We start from the raw sequence: 17,103 nt of genomic DNA, 5'->3' as shown, positions 1-17,103 counted from the left end.
GTCTTGGTCCTGGTTCTCTTCTCCAGGCCTTTCCTTTGTGAAGTACAAATGGAATCTTTCTAAATCTAGTTTCCCTGTCTAATTTTTAAAAGCCCTGTGATTTCCTGTAGGGATTGAGCAGTGGCCTCCAAACTTTTATGCTGATAAACCCCATAGGCAGCATTGAGCCTGCACCACTGATGCATTTATTTATAAATTATATACCTTATTATTTGACTAATTTGTCATATATAAAATGCATTGAAATAAGGACTTTTTTGAATGAGATAAATAGAAATAGAAATCCTAATTTTCTTTTCATACTCAGACTCCCTGGGTTTTTTGTGCCCTACTTAGAGACCACTGGTCTCTCAGTTCAGACTTGAGCTGGTGTACAAACCTTCCCCAGTCTGTTCCCAGCCTTGTACTTCACTACATCCTTCTGAGTCCTCTCCCTCAAGCTGTTCCACTTACAGGCATCTCAGTAACGCCTTTCCCACCCAATGTGTTACACTGTTCTCATTCCCCTCCCTCCTCACACTTGGTTAATCTTTCCTGCCACTCTTCACTTGTCCAACCCCATCTGTTTTTCAAGGTCCAGCTCATAGCTTGCCATTTCTGAAAAGCATATGCCTGCACCATCCTAGCCCACAGAGATCCCTGCAGTTTCTAATTATCTGATACTTGCAGCTATAAGTTTTGATAGTTAATTAAGTATTACCTCTTCATAAAAACTTACTTTTATTGTGGTAAAAAAGCATTAAACATAAAAGATACCACCTTAACCATTTTTAAGTGCACGGTTCAGTGGTAAGTAAATACATTTATAATGTATAATCATCACCACCAGTCCATCTCCAGAACTCTCTGCATTTTGGAAAATTGAAACTCTGAACCCATTAAACAACAATAACTTCACGTGTTGCCTTGCAACTATTTTTTTTTCAGCATCTGCCGCAAAGCCTGAAGTATGAACTTTGTTTTGAATCACTGCTTTCTCTAAGGAGTCGCCTGCTTCCTTGCCCCGTTAAGCTGCCTTTATGTATTGTGCTTCCCTTCATCGACTTAACAGAGGTGCCTACAGAGTCCTAGCCCCTGTCACTGTCACTCACCTTGAATGCATAGCAGTTGGGAGACACCTCACAGAATGTAAGGAATGTGGTGCAGCAAAGGCTCATTCATTTCCTGTTGCTGCAATCATATTACCACAAACTTAATGGCTTGAGATGATACAAATTTATTATCTTATGCTTCTAGAGGTCAGAAATGTAGTGGGTTCACAGGGCTGTGTTCCTTTAGAAGCCCTAGGGGAATCCTTTTCCAGTATTCCCAAGAATACATCGCCTGGCTTCTAGCAGCTGCCTGTAGTCCTTGGCTTGTGGCTCTCCATTTGTGCTTCAAAGTGATCAGCTCCTCTCCCCTCTGCTTCCATTCCTTCATCATCTCCAGCTCTGACCCATCTGCCTTCCTCTTCTCAGGACCCTGGGATTACACTGGGCCCACCCAGATAATTCAGAGATCCTTAATCACATCTGTAGAGTCTCTTTTACCATATATGGTAACATCTTCACAGATTCCACGGAGGCTAGCATGTAGACATCTCTGGGGTACATTATTCAGCCAGCCACAAAAGGCAGGTTCTGACAGCACAAGGAGTGGAACTGGGATCTGTGGCATAGATCTTCACACAGAGCCGTGGACTGTGGAATGTCTGATTTTAATGCTTTGGGGTTAGGCACTGGGAGGAGTAGACAGGAAGTCTCATCTGGCCATTACTCTCAATTCTCTTATTTGAGGGCAGTTTTTAGATGCCAGTGGCAATTTGAGTGCCACTGTCGTTCTAGATTATGTCAAGTAGTAGATCTTTGATATTTGAGGACTCTTGTCTTACTAGAGTCTGTGTCTATGTTCAGGGCACTTTGGAGACCCCACCATTGCATGAGGTGGCCAGAGTGACAGCATCAGTTGCTTTACTTTTTACCTGTTTCACTTTCTGCAGAAACAGAGAGATTACATCCTTGAAGGAGAGTCGGGGAAGGTGTCTAATCTTCAATACTTGCATAGGTAAGGGTTATTTTAATTTTTCTACTTTTTAATATTGTTAAAATACCATTTGAACAAAAGAGTATATGTAATATTTATGTATATTTACATTTATAATTTCTTTTTTTTGTTGTTGTTTTTTTTTGAGACAGGGTCTAGCTCTGTCGCCCAGGCTGGAGTGCAGTGATGTGATCTCAGCTCACTGCAGTCTCAACGGCCCGGGCTCAATCAGTCTTCTCACCTTAGCCTCCCACTGAGTAGCTGGGACTACAGGCATGCCCCACTACACCTGGCTAATTTTTTAATTTTTTTTTGTAGAGATGGGGTTTTGCCATGTTGCCCGGGCTGGTCTCGAACTCCTGGACTCAAGCAATCTGCCTGTCTCAGCCTCCCACAGTGCTGGGATTACAGGCGTGAACCGCTTCACCTGGCTTACATTTATAATTTCTTAATGCATAAAAATGCGAATGCATGTATGTCCATTTTATCAAATGAATATACATGCTATATTTACATTTTATTTTATATACCTAATTTAAGATTTTTACATAGTTTAACTAGAACACAGCCAGGCACAGTGGCTCATGCCTGTAATCCCAATACTTTAGGAGGTTGAGATAAATGGATTGCTTGAGCTCAAGAGTTTGAATTAGCTGGGTGTGATGGTGCACACCTGTGGTCTCAGATACTCCAGAGGCTCGGGTGGGAGGATCCCCTGAGCCTGTGCAGTTCAAGGCTGCAGTCAGCCATGATCATGATCATGTCACTGCATTCCAGCCTGATATAGCCCTGACTCAAAATTCTCAAAAAAACAAAAACAAGAACACAACCAGTGTTTGAAGCTCCCTGCGGCCCTTTCCTCATTTCCTTCCACTCCTGGATCTAACTGCTCTCCTTCCCAGTGCCAAACTCTGGAAGTTGGTCTCTGTGTTTTGAATGTGTTACAGTTGTCCATTTCATATTGAAGTTTAATTCCAACTCAAGTTTAACTCCATCCAGAGTTTATTTTTGTGTAAGGTCAGGATCTGCTTCACTTTCTTCCATAAAGATAGTAGTTTGTTCTAGTATGATTCATTGACTACATTGTCTCCCCGCTGATCTGCAGCGCCAGCCCTGCCAGGCATGTGTCCCATTTTCTCCATGTGTGTTCTTTCTCTGAACTCTTCTGCTCCATTGATTTGTCTGTACTTGGACCAGCACAGTGCATTATAACTTTGTGCCAATCTCAACATCTGATAGAGCAAGTTCTCCTCGCCAGGTTTGTCCTCGGGGGTATCTTGACTATTCTTGTTCCTTTCCTCTTTCATCATATATATTTTAAAGTCACATCGTCCCAGCAGTTTAGGCAGCCAAGGCAGGTGGACTACTTGAGTTCAGGCATTCAAGACCAGCCTGGGTGAAACCCCATCTCTGCAAAAAAAAAAAAAAAAAAAAAATTTTTTTTTTTTTTTGGACTGAGTCTCGCTCTGTTGTCCAGGCTGGAGTGTGGTGGCACGATCTCGGCTCACTGCAACCTCTGCCTCCCAGATTCAAGCAATTCTTGTGCCTCAGCCTCCCGGAGTAGCTGGGATTACAGGCACCCACCACCACGCCCAGCTAATTTTTTTGTTATTTTTAGTAGAGATGGGGTTTCACCATGTTGGTCAGGCTGGTCTTGAACTCCTGACCTCAAGTGATCTGCCCACCTCAGCCTCCCAAATTGCTGGGATTACAGGCATGAACCACCACACCTGGCCAAAAAAAACTTTTTTATTAACCAGGCATGGTGGTATATGCCCATAAGTCCCAGCTACTTGGGAGGCTTTGGTGAGAGAATTGTCTGAGCCCACAAGATCTAGGCTGCAGAGAGCCATGACCCTGCTACTCCACTCCAGCCTGAACAACAGAGTGAGACTCTGTCTCAAATGAATAAAGTAAAATCACCTTCGTCAAGTTTCTTTCTTTCTTTTTTTTTTTTTTTTGAGACAGAGTCTCGCTCTGTAGCCCAACCTGGAATGCAGTGACGTGATCTCAGCTCACTGCAACCTCAACCTTCCAAGTCCTGGTTGAAGCAATTCTCCTGCCTCAGCCTCCCAAGTAGCTGGGATTACAGGCACACGCCACCATTCTCAGCTAATTTTTTGTATGTTTAGTAGAGACAGGGTTTCACCATGTTGGCCAGGCTGGTCTTGAACTCTTGACCTCGTAATCCGCCTGCCTTGGCCTCCCAAAGTCCTGGGATTGCAGGCGTGAGCTACCGTGCCCAGCAAGTTTCATTTTTTAAAAAGATGATTCATTTTGTTTTACAGAAGAGAGGAAGAGTGACATATTTTTGGAATGGACAGGGAGAAGATAGTTAGTTGGGAAAACCCCACTTCCCGTCAGATTCTCTTTTCCATCTGACCTCGAAGTTGTGATTCTTAGTCACGCTTGTAATTTAGATGGTGAGCCTGACAATATTCTTAGCCATTCCCCTGCCCCTCTCCATATTCCTGTAAGAGCAAAACCACAAAAACTCCCTTCTTTACCCTTAAACTTCACCTTAGGAGTTTTATTTTAGGTGAATGTCAAATTCACACGAAATGCCCTGCCAGAGGACTCAGCAAGAATGGCCCTTAAATGTTGTCTGTTTCAACAGCCAATGAGAAAGGTGAGGTTCCAGGAGGTTAAGTGATGTGTTTGTAGTTAACAGCCACAAAGAATCAGGAGTTAGTCTAACTTCCTAACCTTGAAAAGACCCTTTGAAACATTCAACAAGGCTTAGGAGACTTTTGAAATTTTGAAGCCCCCTTGCCCGTGGATTCATTTTCCCACCTGAAGGTATAGCTGGTGTCACACCATGAATTTCAGTTAGGTCAGAGGCCAGCTTTGGGGTAAACTGATGAATCAGGAATCAGGCTGCTTTTTTTTATTCCCCCCCAAGACAGGATCTTTCTCTGTTGTCCAGGCTAGAGTGCAGTGGTACAGTCACAGCTTATCGCAGCCACAACCTTCTGGGCTCAAGCAGTCCTCCCACCTCAGCCTCCCAAGTAGCTGGGACTATGTGTGCCACCATGCCCAACTAACTTTTTGTATTTTTTGTAGAGACAGGTTTTTGGCATGTTCAGGCTGGTCTTGAACTCCTGGACTCAAGCAGTCTGTCTGCTTTGGCCTCCCAAAGTTTTGGGAATACAGGCATGAGCCCCATGCCCGGCCCCGCTTTTGTATTTCAGTAAACCTTTGGAAAGCTGTATCTAAATTCCTGTATCATTTTGTGTGTAATGTTTCTTTGTTTTGAGTCTGGTTTCTGCAAAGCTTTTTAGGAAAATCCATCTCATGACCTTCTCTCCTGTTTCTCAGAAGCATCCACTTTTAATTCGTTTAACACATTTCTGTGGGACTTACCTCAGTATCTCTAAATAACTTGCAGATTTGGGATTTCATCATTTTGTACCTTTCCACTGTTAACCCTGTCTCACTCTTCCACTCTGCTTCTCCCTGCTTTAACCCTTCCTGACTCCCACCTAACATTGCTGACACCATCTAAGAGCTCCTTTGTGTTCTCTGAATGTTTTGCTTTTGGTTTTTGAGACAGAGTTTCACTCTTGTGGCTCAGGCTGGAGTGCAAAGGTGTGATCTCGGCTCACCACAACCTCTGCCTCCTGGGTTCAAGCAATTCTCCTGTCTCAGCCTCCTGAGTAGCTGGTATAACAGGCGCACACCACCACGCCCAGCTAATTTTTAGCCACTGCGCCTGGCCTTTTTTTTTTTTTTTGAGATGGAGTCTCGCTATGTTGCCCAGGCTGGAGTGCAGTGGCGTGATCTCGGCTTACTGTGACCTCTGCCTCCCAGATTCAAGCCGTTCTCCTGACTCAGCCTCCCTAATAGCTGGGATTACAGGCGCATGCTACCATGCCTGGCTAATTTTTGTATTTTTTTGTAGAGATGGGGTTTTGCCATGTTGGCCAGGCTGGTCTTGAACTCCTGACCTCAAGTAATCCACCTGCCTCAGCCTCCCAAAGTGCTGGGATTATAGACATGAGCTATCGTGCCCAGCTGAATGTTATTTTTAAAGATAGAGTGTCTCATTCTAATTTCACAACTGCACAGCCTTCCATTATCTTTCTGGGGTTATTAATAATCATTTTTTGAAGTTCTTCTCACTGCAAAGTGTGGCTTCTCCTGCTTGTTTATTTTTCCCTCTTGGTTCTGGCCTCTTCCTTCTTGGTAGAGGCTTTCCTTAATTAAATGCCTAGTGATCTTTGGTCATCCACTCCTGTTGAAGGGTGTGGCTTGTCAGATGCAAGCTTTACATATACACATGAGGCTCATCTTGGTGTGTCTGGCTCTGCCCTTCCACCAAGGACTCCAACTCCAGAATCTTGTAGGGTTTCTGTTGCACTGTTCAGATCTCTGGGATATACCAGGCTGCTGTTGTTCTGGAAGCCGAGCAGAGAAGAGACCAATGGGTCAGTGCTTAGAACTTGACAGTCCCTGGATCTTGTGCTCATTTTGGAGCCCTTGACCTCAGCTGTGCTGGTGTCCTCTGCCCACAGTATCTTTTGTATCCTCTCTAAGCTGTGGCCTCTGATCTGCTGGAGTGGGATGGGGCTCTAGAGACCAAAGTGCTACTTAAACAGAGTTTAAACAGTTAACATGTTTTTAGCCCCAAATATTAAAAGGACTTGCCAGGTGGTACAGTTAAAATAGTCTCTACAGTTTATACACATGGTTAGTATGCATAACCACCCCAAGCGATTATACCTTGGTATTTTCTGAGCAGAGAAGGCCCTCAGATGAGTAGGAACAGCTGCAGTGGGAGGACACTGGCCTTGTAGTGTGAGCTAGTCAGGGAAGTAGGCCTTGCTCCAGAAACTGGCTCGCCATCCATGGCCCATCTCTTTTTTTTTTTTTCATTTGAGACAAGGTCTCACTGTCACCCAGGCTGGAGTGCAGTGGTGCAATCTTGGCTCACTGCCACCTTTGCCTCCCGGGCTCAGGTGATCCTCCCACCTCAGCCTCCTGAGTAGCTGGGACCAGAGGCATGAGCCACCATACCTGGCCAATTTTTCTTTTTCTTTTTTCTTTTTTTTGAGATGGAATCTCACTCTGTCGCCCAGGCTGGAGTGCAGTGGCGCGATCTCGGCTCACTGAAAGTTCCACCTCCTGGGTTCACACCGTTCTCCTGCCTCAGCCTCCCAAGTAGCTAGGACTACAGGTGCCCGCCACCACGCCTGGCTAATTTTTTGTACTTTTAGTATAGACAGGGTTTCACCATGTTAGCCAGGGTGGTCTCGATCTCCTGATCTCGTGATCCGCCTGCTGCAGCCTCCCAAAGTGCTGGGATCACAGGCATGAGCCACCACGCCCAGCCCACCCCACCTTTTTTTTTTTTGAGACGGAGTCTCGCTCTGTCGCCCAGGCTGGAGTGCAGTGGCGTGATCTCGGCTCACTGCAAGCTCCGCCTCCTGGGTTCACGCCATTCTCCTGCCTCAGCCCCCCGAGTAGCTGGGACTACAGGCACCGCCACCTCGCCCGGCTAGTTTTTTGTATTTTTTTTAGTAGAGACGGGGTTTCACTGTGTTAGCCAGGATGGTCTCGATCTCCTGACCTCGTGATCCACCCGTCTCGGCCTCCCAAAGTGCTGGGATTACAGGCTTGAGCCACTGCACTCGGCCCCCCCCCCCCACCCTTTTTTTTTTAATTTTAGAGTCAAGGTTTTGCTGTCTTGCTCAGGCTGGAGTGCAGTGGTGTGATCATAGCTCACTGCTGCCTTGAATACCCAGGCTCAAGCAATCTCCTGCCTCATGAGTTGCTGGGATCCCACTCTGTGTGTTTGTGTGTGTGTTTGTTTCCTCCACTGTGTGTTTCTTGAAAAAGGATGCAGAAGGTATAAATCAAGCTAAAAATCAAATTTTGTGATAGGGTCCTATACAGGTCCCCTGCAAAATTGCCACTGGATAGTAGCCAAATGGAGGGTCCATTGAAGCCCAGGCCAATTGCCCTGCTGTGGCCACACCCCCACCCGCCCCCCACTTCTTCTAGGTCAGCCCCAACTCATAGTGCAGTCCTCCTCCCAGTTCCTCTGCTTTTCTTGAGTATAACTTGAGTTGACTTATGGTGCATTCCAGCTACCTGACTTATATCAAACTGTCAACGGCAATCAAGCGTAATGAGAACATGGCCAAAGGTCTGCAGAGGGCTCTGCTGCAGCAGCAGCCAGAGGATGACAGCAAGCGCTCCCCCCGGCCCCAGGACCTGATCCGGCTCTATGACATCATCTTACAGGTGACCGTTGAGGACCGGGAAGGCAAGGGCCTGTCATTTTCCTTTGCCCGTGTCAGGCACAAAATGACTTAACTTTGCATCACGAAAGGACTGTGACAAGCAGGACCTGTTAGTAGCTGGGAAAAGAAAGGTCTTACACCAGTTCTGCAGTCTGTGAGCCACTACCTCTCAGACATGTTGATCTGTAGAGAATAGTGACCCCAGGTCATCACTGAGCACTTCACCTGTGTAAAATGCTCCTAGGTGCCACAGAGCATCTGAGACCTGAGTCCATGCCATCTTGGCCCCCAGGGAGTTGGTCAGTCAGTAGGACTGTGAGACACACACAGTCAAGGCATCTGAGTAGATGCTAAGCAAAATAAAAGCTCAGAGCTGGAACAGATCCCTTCCAGCTGAGATGGGCCAAGAAGTCTCTGAAGGCAGGTGAGCTAAGAGTTGAGTTGTAAAGGACAAATATGTTTCCAAGATCAGAGAGGGGAATGGAGGTGACACCAGGTGTGGCTGCTGCCAGGTCACTTCACAGGCTTTTCCCCACTGTATTGACCTCGGGCTTTTTTTTTCTCACCCTTATCCTGTTCTTACAAGGTCTTCTGTCAAAAATTCAATCTAAGATCTTCTCTTCATGAATTTTCTTGTTGCATCTGTTGTACAGAATCTGGTGGAATTGCTCCAGCTTCCTGGTTTAGAGGAAGACAAAGCCTTCCAGAAAGAGATAGGCCTCAAGACTCTGGTGTTCAAAGCTTACAGGTAACGTCCCATGGGATAGGCAGAGTTTTCCTCTGCCTCCCAGGTTCTGTAAGCACTGGGAGCATGACCCAGCCCGTAGCAGTTGGAATTGTTGGCCTTGAGTGTATGTGTTACCTTGCCTGTGGTCACAGGAAGGTCAGCCCAGCATATTCAAGGGGAGTTTCTAAAAGCTGTGGCCAGTAGTGGCCAGTGATGATGTCTGCCGTTTGGCCAGGTCAGGGAGAGTGGAGCACACGTGTTAAACTTGGCTTCCTCGCTGGGCGCATTGGCTCACACTTGTAATCCCAGAACTTTGGGAGGCCGAAGCGGGTGGGTCACCTGTGGTCGGGAGTTTGAGACCAGCCTGACCAACGTGGAGAATCTCCATCTCCATTAAAAATACAAAATTAGCCGGGCGCAGTGGCTCACGCCTGTAATCCCAGCACTTTGGGAGGCCGAGGCGGGTGGATCACAAGGTCAGGAGATGGAGACCATCCTGGCTAATACGGTGAAACCCCGTCTCTACTAAAAATACAAAAAATAGCCGGGCGTGCTGGTGGGCACCTGTAGTCCCAGCTACTCGGGAGGCTGAAGCAGGAGAATGACGTGAACCTGGGAGATGGAGCTTGCAGTGAGCCGAGATCGCGCCACTGCACTCCAGCCTGGGAGACAGCGAGACTCCGTCTCGGAAAAAAAAAAAAAAATACAAAATTAGCCGGGCATGGTGATGCACGCCTGTAATCCCAGCTACTCGGGAGGCTGAGGAAGGAGAATAGCTTGAACCCGGGAGGCAGAGGTTGCGGTGAGCCAAGATCGCACCATTGCACTCCAGCCTGGGCGACAAGATTGAAACTCCATCTCAAAAAAAAAAACTTGGGGCCGGGAGCGGTGGCTCAAGCCTGTAATCCCAGCACTTTGGGAGGCCGAGGCGGGCGATCACAAGGTCAGGAGATCGAGACCATCCTGGCTAACACGGTGAAACCTTGTCTCTACTAAAAAATCCAAAAAAAAACTAGCCGGGCGAGGTGGCGGGCGCCTGTAGTCCCAGTTACTCGGGAGGCTGAGGCAGGAGAATGGCCATAAACCCGGGAGGCGGAGCTTGCAGTGAGCTGAGATCTGGCCACTGCACTCCAGCCTGGGCGACAGAGCGAGACTCCGTCTCAAAAAAAAAACAAAAATTTGTCTTCCTCTACTTTCCTCCTCCCTCCCAGGGGAAAAGGGGCACGCCTTGAAAGGGTGTTAATTAGCGGAACCAGAGTGGCCAGTTCAAGGAACTTGAACTAACTCGGGATAAAGCTAAGCTCGGTTTCTTTTTTTTTTTTTTTTTGAGATGGAGTTCACTCTTGTTGCCCATGTCGGCTCACCGCAACCTCCGCCTCCTGGGTCCAAGCGATTCTTCTGCCTCAGCCTCCTGAGTAGCTGAGATTACAGGCATGTGCCACCACACCCGGCTATTTTTTTTTAATATTTTTAGTAGAGATGGGGTTTCTCCATGTTGGTCAGGCTGGTCTCGAACTCCCGACTTCGGGTGATTCACCCACCTCGGCCTCCCAAAGCGCTGGGATTACAGGTGTGAACCACCGTGCCCAGCCTAAACTCAGTTTCTTTCTTTTTTTTTTTTTTTTTTTTTTTTTGAGACAGAGTTTTGCTCTGTCGCCCAGGCTGGAGTGCAGTGGCCGGATCTCAGCTCACTGCAAGCTCCGCCTCCCGGGTTTACGCCATTCTCCTGCTTCAGCCTCCCGAGTAGCTGGGACTACAGGCGCCCGGCTAGTTTTTTTGTATTTTTTAGTAGAGACGGGGTTTCGCCGTATTAGCCAGGATGGTCTCGATCTCCTGACCTCATGATCTGCCCGTCTCGGCCTCCCAAAGTGCTGGGATTACAGGCTTGAGCCACCGCGCCCGGCTAAACTCAGTTTCTTAAATGACTTGTGTCATTTATAACTTGTAAGTAGGCTGGGTAGCACAATGGGGCCCAGCCAGGATGGAAGGCAGAGCCCCATGCATTCTTGCCCTTCCTCTTCTGGCCCTCACATGCCAGTGTGCTCTGCTGCTCCAGCGTGCCCCATCTTCACTCCATGGCCCCTTCTGTCCTCTCAGGGACCAGCAGCGCTCAGTGTCTGCTGAGCCCAGGAGACGAATTTGACTCAGAAAGAACCTTGTGTGGGTTTTTTTTTTTTTTTTTTTTTTTTTTTTTTTTTTTTTTTTTTTTTTGAGACGGAGTCTTGCTCTGTCGCCCAGGCTGGAGTGCAGTGGCCGGATCTCAGCTCACTGCAAGCTCCGCCTCCTGGGTTCAGGCCATTCTCCTGCCTCAGCCTCTGGAGTAGCAGGGACTACAGGCGCCCGCCACCTCGCCCGGCTAGTTTTTTGTATTTTTAGTAGAGACGGGGTTTCACCGTGTTAGCCAGGATGGTCTCGATCTCCTGACCTCGTGATCCGCCCGCCTCGGCCTCCCAAAGTGCTGGGATTACAGGCTTGAGCCACCGCGCCCGGCCTTGTGTGGGTTTTGTGTTTGGAAAGCGATGAGCAGAGATGAATGATTGCGACTTGGGTGTGTGGATCCGGGTGGGATTTCTGTTTGGGCTGGGCAGCATTCTTCCTTCCTTCTTGTCCTGGCCTCACCATGCTCCTTTTGGGAACTGTTTCTCCTCTGCAGGGTCAGTCAGTCAGTAAAAAACCATGGCTCACTGTTGGGCCTACCTGGGCAATCTCTGACTGCTGGGAAGCATCTCTGCAGGGTAGCCTACAAATCTGAACACTTCCCATGAAGGGGGCTCCCATGCAGTGATCCCACGTTAAGAAACCTGTTACCAAATGTAAAATTTCACCTAAACTGCAAGGAAAGCCTTGGTCTTGGGTAATTGCTGCTTTAGAATATTGTGGCTCTTTTCCCCTCCCCATTAGGTGTTTTTTCATTGCTCAGTCCTATGTGCTGGTGAAGAAGTGGAGCGAAGCCCTTGTCCTGTATGATAGAGTCCTGAAATATGCAAACGAAGTAAATTCTGATGCTGGCGCCTTCAAGAACAGCCTAAAGGTGAGACGTTGGCCTCTCCTTGTTTGCAAGCCCTGGCAGGCTATGGAGTCGGCTGTGGAGGAGCTGCGAGGGTACAACAGCTGGGCTCCACCTCAGGCTGGTCCTCCCTCGCTGCCCATGGGACCTGGTATGGCCCTGACTGCCCAGGAGCTGCAGGCTGTGTCACTCATGGCTGTGCTCCAGCCCTGAGGAGGATTTAGGTATGAAGAAGGGAAGGCATTTTTCTGATATAAAAGAAACAAAAACCACCACAGGAAAACCTGAAGTATTGCTCTCAGACTTGACTACATGTTGAAATCTCTTAGGAAGATTGTTTTCAAGGTAGATGTCTGGGTCGCACCCCAGAGATTGCGGTTCTCATCAGTGTGAGGGGTCTGAAGTGGGCATTGGGACTTTGAAAGGCCCTAGTGATTGTGACGTGCAACGAAGTGAGAAGCACCGGTGAAGCCGTCCTGCAGGGCCTGTGCGAGAGCAGCAGCGGCAGCGGGGCCTGGCCAGGAATGCAGCCTGTCCCCTCCCACCTGGAACCTTCTGCTTGTTTTTTTTCTTTCTTTCTTTCTTTCTCTCTTTTGACAGGGTCTCACCGTCACCCAGGCTGGAATGCAGTGGCACCATCATAGCTCACTGCAGCCTTGAACTCCCCAGCTCAAGTTACCCTCCCACCTCAGCCTCCTGAGTAGCTGGGACTACAGACATGAGCCACCATGCCAGGCCAATCTTTATTTTTTATAGAGATTGGGGGGGGGTCTCATTATGTTGCCCAGGCAGGTCTTGAACTCCTGTCCTTAAGCAGTCCTCCTGCCTCTGCTTCCCAAAACCTTGGGATTGGAGGCATGAGCCACCATGCTGGCCAGTATCTGCATTTTAACAAAATCCCCAGGCCATTTGGGGGTCCATTAAAGCTAAGGAAATGCTTGATCTGAAGAACAGCCCCAGGGCCGGGCGCGGTGGCTCACGCCTGTAATCCCAGCAGTTTGGGAAGCTGAGGTGGGCAGATCACTTAAGGTAAGGAATTCGAGACCAGCCTGGGCAACATGGCGAAACCCTGTGTCTACAAAAATACAAAACATTAGCCAGGTGTGGTGGTGCACACCTGTAATCCCAGCTACTCGGGAAGCTGAGGCAGAAGAATCACTTGAACCTGGGAGGCAGAGGTTGCAGTGAGCCGAGATCATGCCACTGCACTCCAGCCTAAGTGACAAAGCAAGACTCCATCTCAAAATAAATAAACAAAGCGCAGCCGTGGAAGGCTTGCTTTGCTTTACTTTTTTTTTTTTTTTTTTTTTGAGGCGGAGTCTCGCTCTGTCGCCTGGACTGGAGTGCAGTGGCCGGATCTCAGCTCACTGCAAGCTCTGCCTCCCGGGTTCACGCCATTCTCCTGCCTCAGCCTCCCGAGTAGCTGGGACTACAGGTGCCCGCCACCTCGCCCGGCTGGTTTTTGTATTTTTAGTAGAGATGGGGTTTCACCGTGTTAGCCAGGATGGTCTCGATCTCCTGACCTCGTGATCCACCCGTCTCGGCCTCCCAAAGTGCTGGGATTACAGGCTTGAGCCACCGCGCCCGGCCTTTTTTTTTTTTTTTTTTTAAGATGGAGGATCGCTCTGTCTACCAGGCTAGAGTGCAGTGGCACGATCTCGGCTCACTGCAACTTCTGCCTCCCAGGTTCAAGCGATTCTCTTATCTCAGCCTCCCAAGTAGCTGGGACTATAGACATGTGCCACCAACCCCGGCTAATTTTTGTATTTTTAGTAGAGACAGTTTCACCATGTTGGCCAGGCTGGTCTCAAACTCCTGACCTCAAGTGATCCTCTGACCTCAGCCTCCCAAAGTGCTAGGATTACAGGCGTGAGCCACCATGCCTGGTGCTTTACTGATTATTGAATGACGACTAGCTTCTTAAGCTTGTGGCCTACTGTGATGATATAGAACTTGTTGCAACATCAGCCGGTCTAAGGAATCCATGTATATTTGACAAGTAGAGACCATTTAGAAAAGCAAGCACAGGTTCCTGTTGTTGATGAGGTCATGCCAGCGTAGGAGCTGCTGGATCCTGTGCAAGCTCAGAGGGGTGGAGAAGAGCTCTCTACCTTCAGAGAGCTTGTAGTTTTGTTGTAGCCACAGACTGGCATGCAGGAGCCCACCTATGGATGCAGAAGAAGTAAAAGAGACCCCATGCAAAGGCAGAGTTAGGAAAGAGCAGAGGGATGTGGGCAGGTGGGGGTGACGGGCGTGGCAGCGTCACCACCGTGGAATATCATCTTGGGACACGGTGCAAACCAGTGTGGCCCTGATTTCATGTGCTGAATTGCTTTGTGGGGGAAGTGTCAGAGAATGGAGGTGGGAAGGGTTCTGTGGTATCCAGACCTTCTCGGGTCATTCCCAATATGCCAAGCAACAGACTGAGGCCGGGAAAATTCATCGCCCTCGCTGAAGCAGTGGGATGTAATGACGAAGGCCCTTGAGCCAGATGGCACAGCCCTTTACCCCAGCCCGCTGCCACTTGGGGGCATGGCCGGCACATTGCCTAACCTCTCCATGCTTCCGTTTTCTCATCTGTAAAATGGGAGTGCAAACTGCCTCAGGATTATTGAGAAGGTTAAGCTAGTGATTATGTAACCTGCTTAGAATAATGCCTGGCACACTGTTTTAGTGTATGATAAATTTATTAATATTATCAACATCATCTTTATTTCCAGGCATTATTACTTAAGCCGTGGCATAGCTTTTCCCATTTAAAACAGACTAGCATTTTTAGTTTTGTTTTGTTCTAATAGGGAGAACCATTTAGAAAGTCTAAAGTCCTATGAAAATACCAGTGGGGTCGCTTAACTCAGGTTAGGTTGGTGTGCTCTGACCTGGCCCTGACTCGGGAGTACACGTTTTCTGAATCTTACAGGACCTACCTGACGTGCAAGAGCTCATCACTCAAGTGCGGTCGGAGAAGTGCTCCCTGCAGGCCGCAGCCATCCTTGGTGAGCCCCCTGCCTGGCCTTTGTATCCCCAGACTTTCCTTCCTGCCACTCCCCTTCTCTCCCACACCCCACACTACTGTTTTAAGGTTGAAAGGGTTGTCTCGGTTCATCTGTAAGAGGTTTCTTTTTCCTGGCCTTTACTTGTGCCAGCTGGGCATCAGATCGTGCAGAAGCATTTCGAGATGCACTGTTACACTGGCCCTTCTCCCTGTTACTGTCCTCATGCAACTGTGCTGGCTTCACTGGGCCGACAGCATTGGATCTGGGATTGATCTGTTTATCTCCACCACTTCTCAGCGGGAGACAGGACTGGCTTCCCCATGTACTGGCTCCTTTTGCTTTTGGGATGTAGGGGCCACCTGTGTGATAGGCCTCATTTGTGAGTAGTGTGCTATTATAAATCATTGTTCTTACTGAATCCCTATGAAACTTTCAGATGGAAGCGATGCTCATCAAACAGAGACCTCCTCTTCCCAAGTCAAGGACAATAAGGTAAGTCTGGGCTGTAGTTTTTGAGGATTACAAAGCAGGATTAGTAACAAACTAGAAATACATGCTCATTGTAGAGCAGTAGACCCTAAATTTCTAAGGAAACCCCCACCTCCCTCCCTTCTCTTACCCAACCTCAACGCTTCCTGCATAAAGCTTCCTAGATGTCAGATCATCCCCGGGAAGAGGGTTGAGGAACCTGTACCTGTACAGAGTAGCACCCGTGGGTAGGAGCTCTAACTCGTAACATGGCCAGCAGACCTGTACCCCAGTCCTAGCCTGCCCCTCTCTTAGCCTCTCTGGGTTTCAGTGACTCTGACTGCAAGACAGGGATGTGGTAGCCCCTCCTCGTAGGAGGCTGTCAGGATTGAGTGATTGAGTGAGATGGCGCCTGTAAAGCTCTGAACCAGGCAGTCGGCACTCAGGAAATGTTCACCAAGGGTGTTCTGTGACGGATGCCTACATACGTCTCTGATTTGACTTCCAGCCTCTGGTTGAACGGTTTGAGACATTCTGCCTGGACCCTTCCCTTGTCACCAAGCAAGCCAACCTTGTGCACTTCCCACCAGGCTTCCAGCCCATCCCTTGCAAGCCTTTGTTCTTTGACCTGGCCCTCAACCATGTGGCTTTCCCACCCCTTGAGGACAAGTTGGAACAGAAGACCAAGAGTGGCCTCACTGGATACATCAAGGGCATCTTTGGATTCAGGAGCTAACCAGGCTCTTCCTCAGGGGTGGGGGAGATTCTGACTCTTAATCTGTATTGTGAGAAAATCCCAGCAAGTTCCATGATATTAAATCCAGGTCTGCGTTGGCCCGGGGCAAGAGTTTAACATCTTCGGCCCTGCATTCCTACATCTTGTGTTTGTACACATTTTTAAGCAGTGTGTTAGGAGAGCACCCTGTCGTCTTCTGGTAAATGTGTGCGGGGTCATCCTGTCTCCTGTGCCTCCTGGGAGAGGGGCCGCTGCTGTCTGGTGCCCTGTGAGCTGTGGTTGCCTTTGGTCAGTGATGCGTTCAGGAGGCCACACCAGGCACAGATGGGGCCTTGAAATGCTTTGTCATGCTTCTTCAGTACCATGGATTTGAAATGAACTCATCCTTGCTGTGAGCATCCAGGATCCCTTGAAAAGTTTATCTATGACTATGAAACTGGCAACGTCACCCCAGAATTACGGTCAGCCTTATTCCCCTTCACCTCCCAGTGAAGGCTAAGAAGTTTCAGACAAGCAGAGAGCTCTATTTTTAGAAGAAATATGTTACACTCAGAAATGATGAAACCAAATCTTATATTAAAAGGCAAAGATGATGGAGACTGTGCCCATTTCTTATGTGCTCTCCCTCATGTCCAGTCCCTGTTCTCTCCTCGGGAGCCTGGTTGTGTGAACCCAGTGAGGTCAAGTGTAACCTGACTTACCAGCAACTAGGTGTGGCTGATGCCAGATACAGATGTTAGAGGCACTATTTTTCAGGAGTTCCCAATGTGTAATTTTTTGATGCCATTACATTTTAATCCCCTTCTTTACTCCCCTTTTTTTCTTAGTCATCCCTTTTCACTTCTATTAAAACATCAATAATAGAAGTCACAAAAACAATGTAAGAAAGCAAGGAATAAAAG

At 48.2% G+C, this 17,103-nt stretch overlaps 1 protein-coding gene across 1 annotated transcript in view; it reads left to right on the top strand.

The window, feature by feature from the left end:
• SRP68 (signal recognition particle 68) overlaps positions 1 to 16,800 on the top strand; it is a 45,421-nt gene extending 28,621 nt beyond the window's left edge. Inside the window, exons 10-16 of the mRNA XM_010387546.1 lie at positions 1,979 to 2,043; positions 8,112 to 8,268; positions 8,921 to 9,015; positions 11,896 to 12,025; positions 14,922 to 14,997; positions 15,434 to 15,489; positions 15,974 to 16,800. Of these exons, the coding sequence (XP_010385848.1) occupies positions 1,979 to 2,043; positions 8,112 to 8,268; positions 8,921 to 9,015; positions 11,896 to 12,025; positions 14,922 to 14,997; positions 15,434 to 15,489; positions 15,974 to 16,201 (807 nt within the window). The 3' untranslated portion in view covers positions 16,202 to 16,800. The remainder of the gene's footprint in view (positions 1 to 1,978; positions 2,044 to 8,111; positions 8,269 to 8,920; positions 9,016 to 11,895; positions 12,026 to 14,921; positions 14,998 to 15,433; positions 15,490 to 15,973) is intronic.
• The last annotated feature ends 303 nt before the right edge of the window (positions 16,801 to 17,103 follow it).

This window comes from Rhinopithecus roxellana, chromosome 19 (assembly GCF_007565055.1).
Source record: "Rhinopithecus roxellana isolate Shanxi Qingling chromosome 19, ASM756505v1, whole genome shotgun sequence".
NCBI classification, from domain to species: domain Eukaryota; kingdom Metazoa; phylum Chordata; class Mammalia; order Primates; family Cercopithecidae; genus Rhinopithecus; species Rhinopithecus roxellana.
Note: the sequence above shows the minus strand (reverse complement) of the source record. Positions and strands in the feature narration are given on the sequence as shown.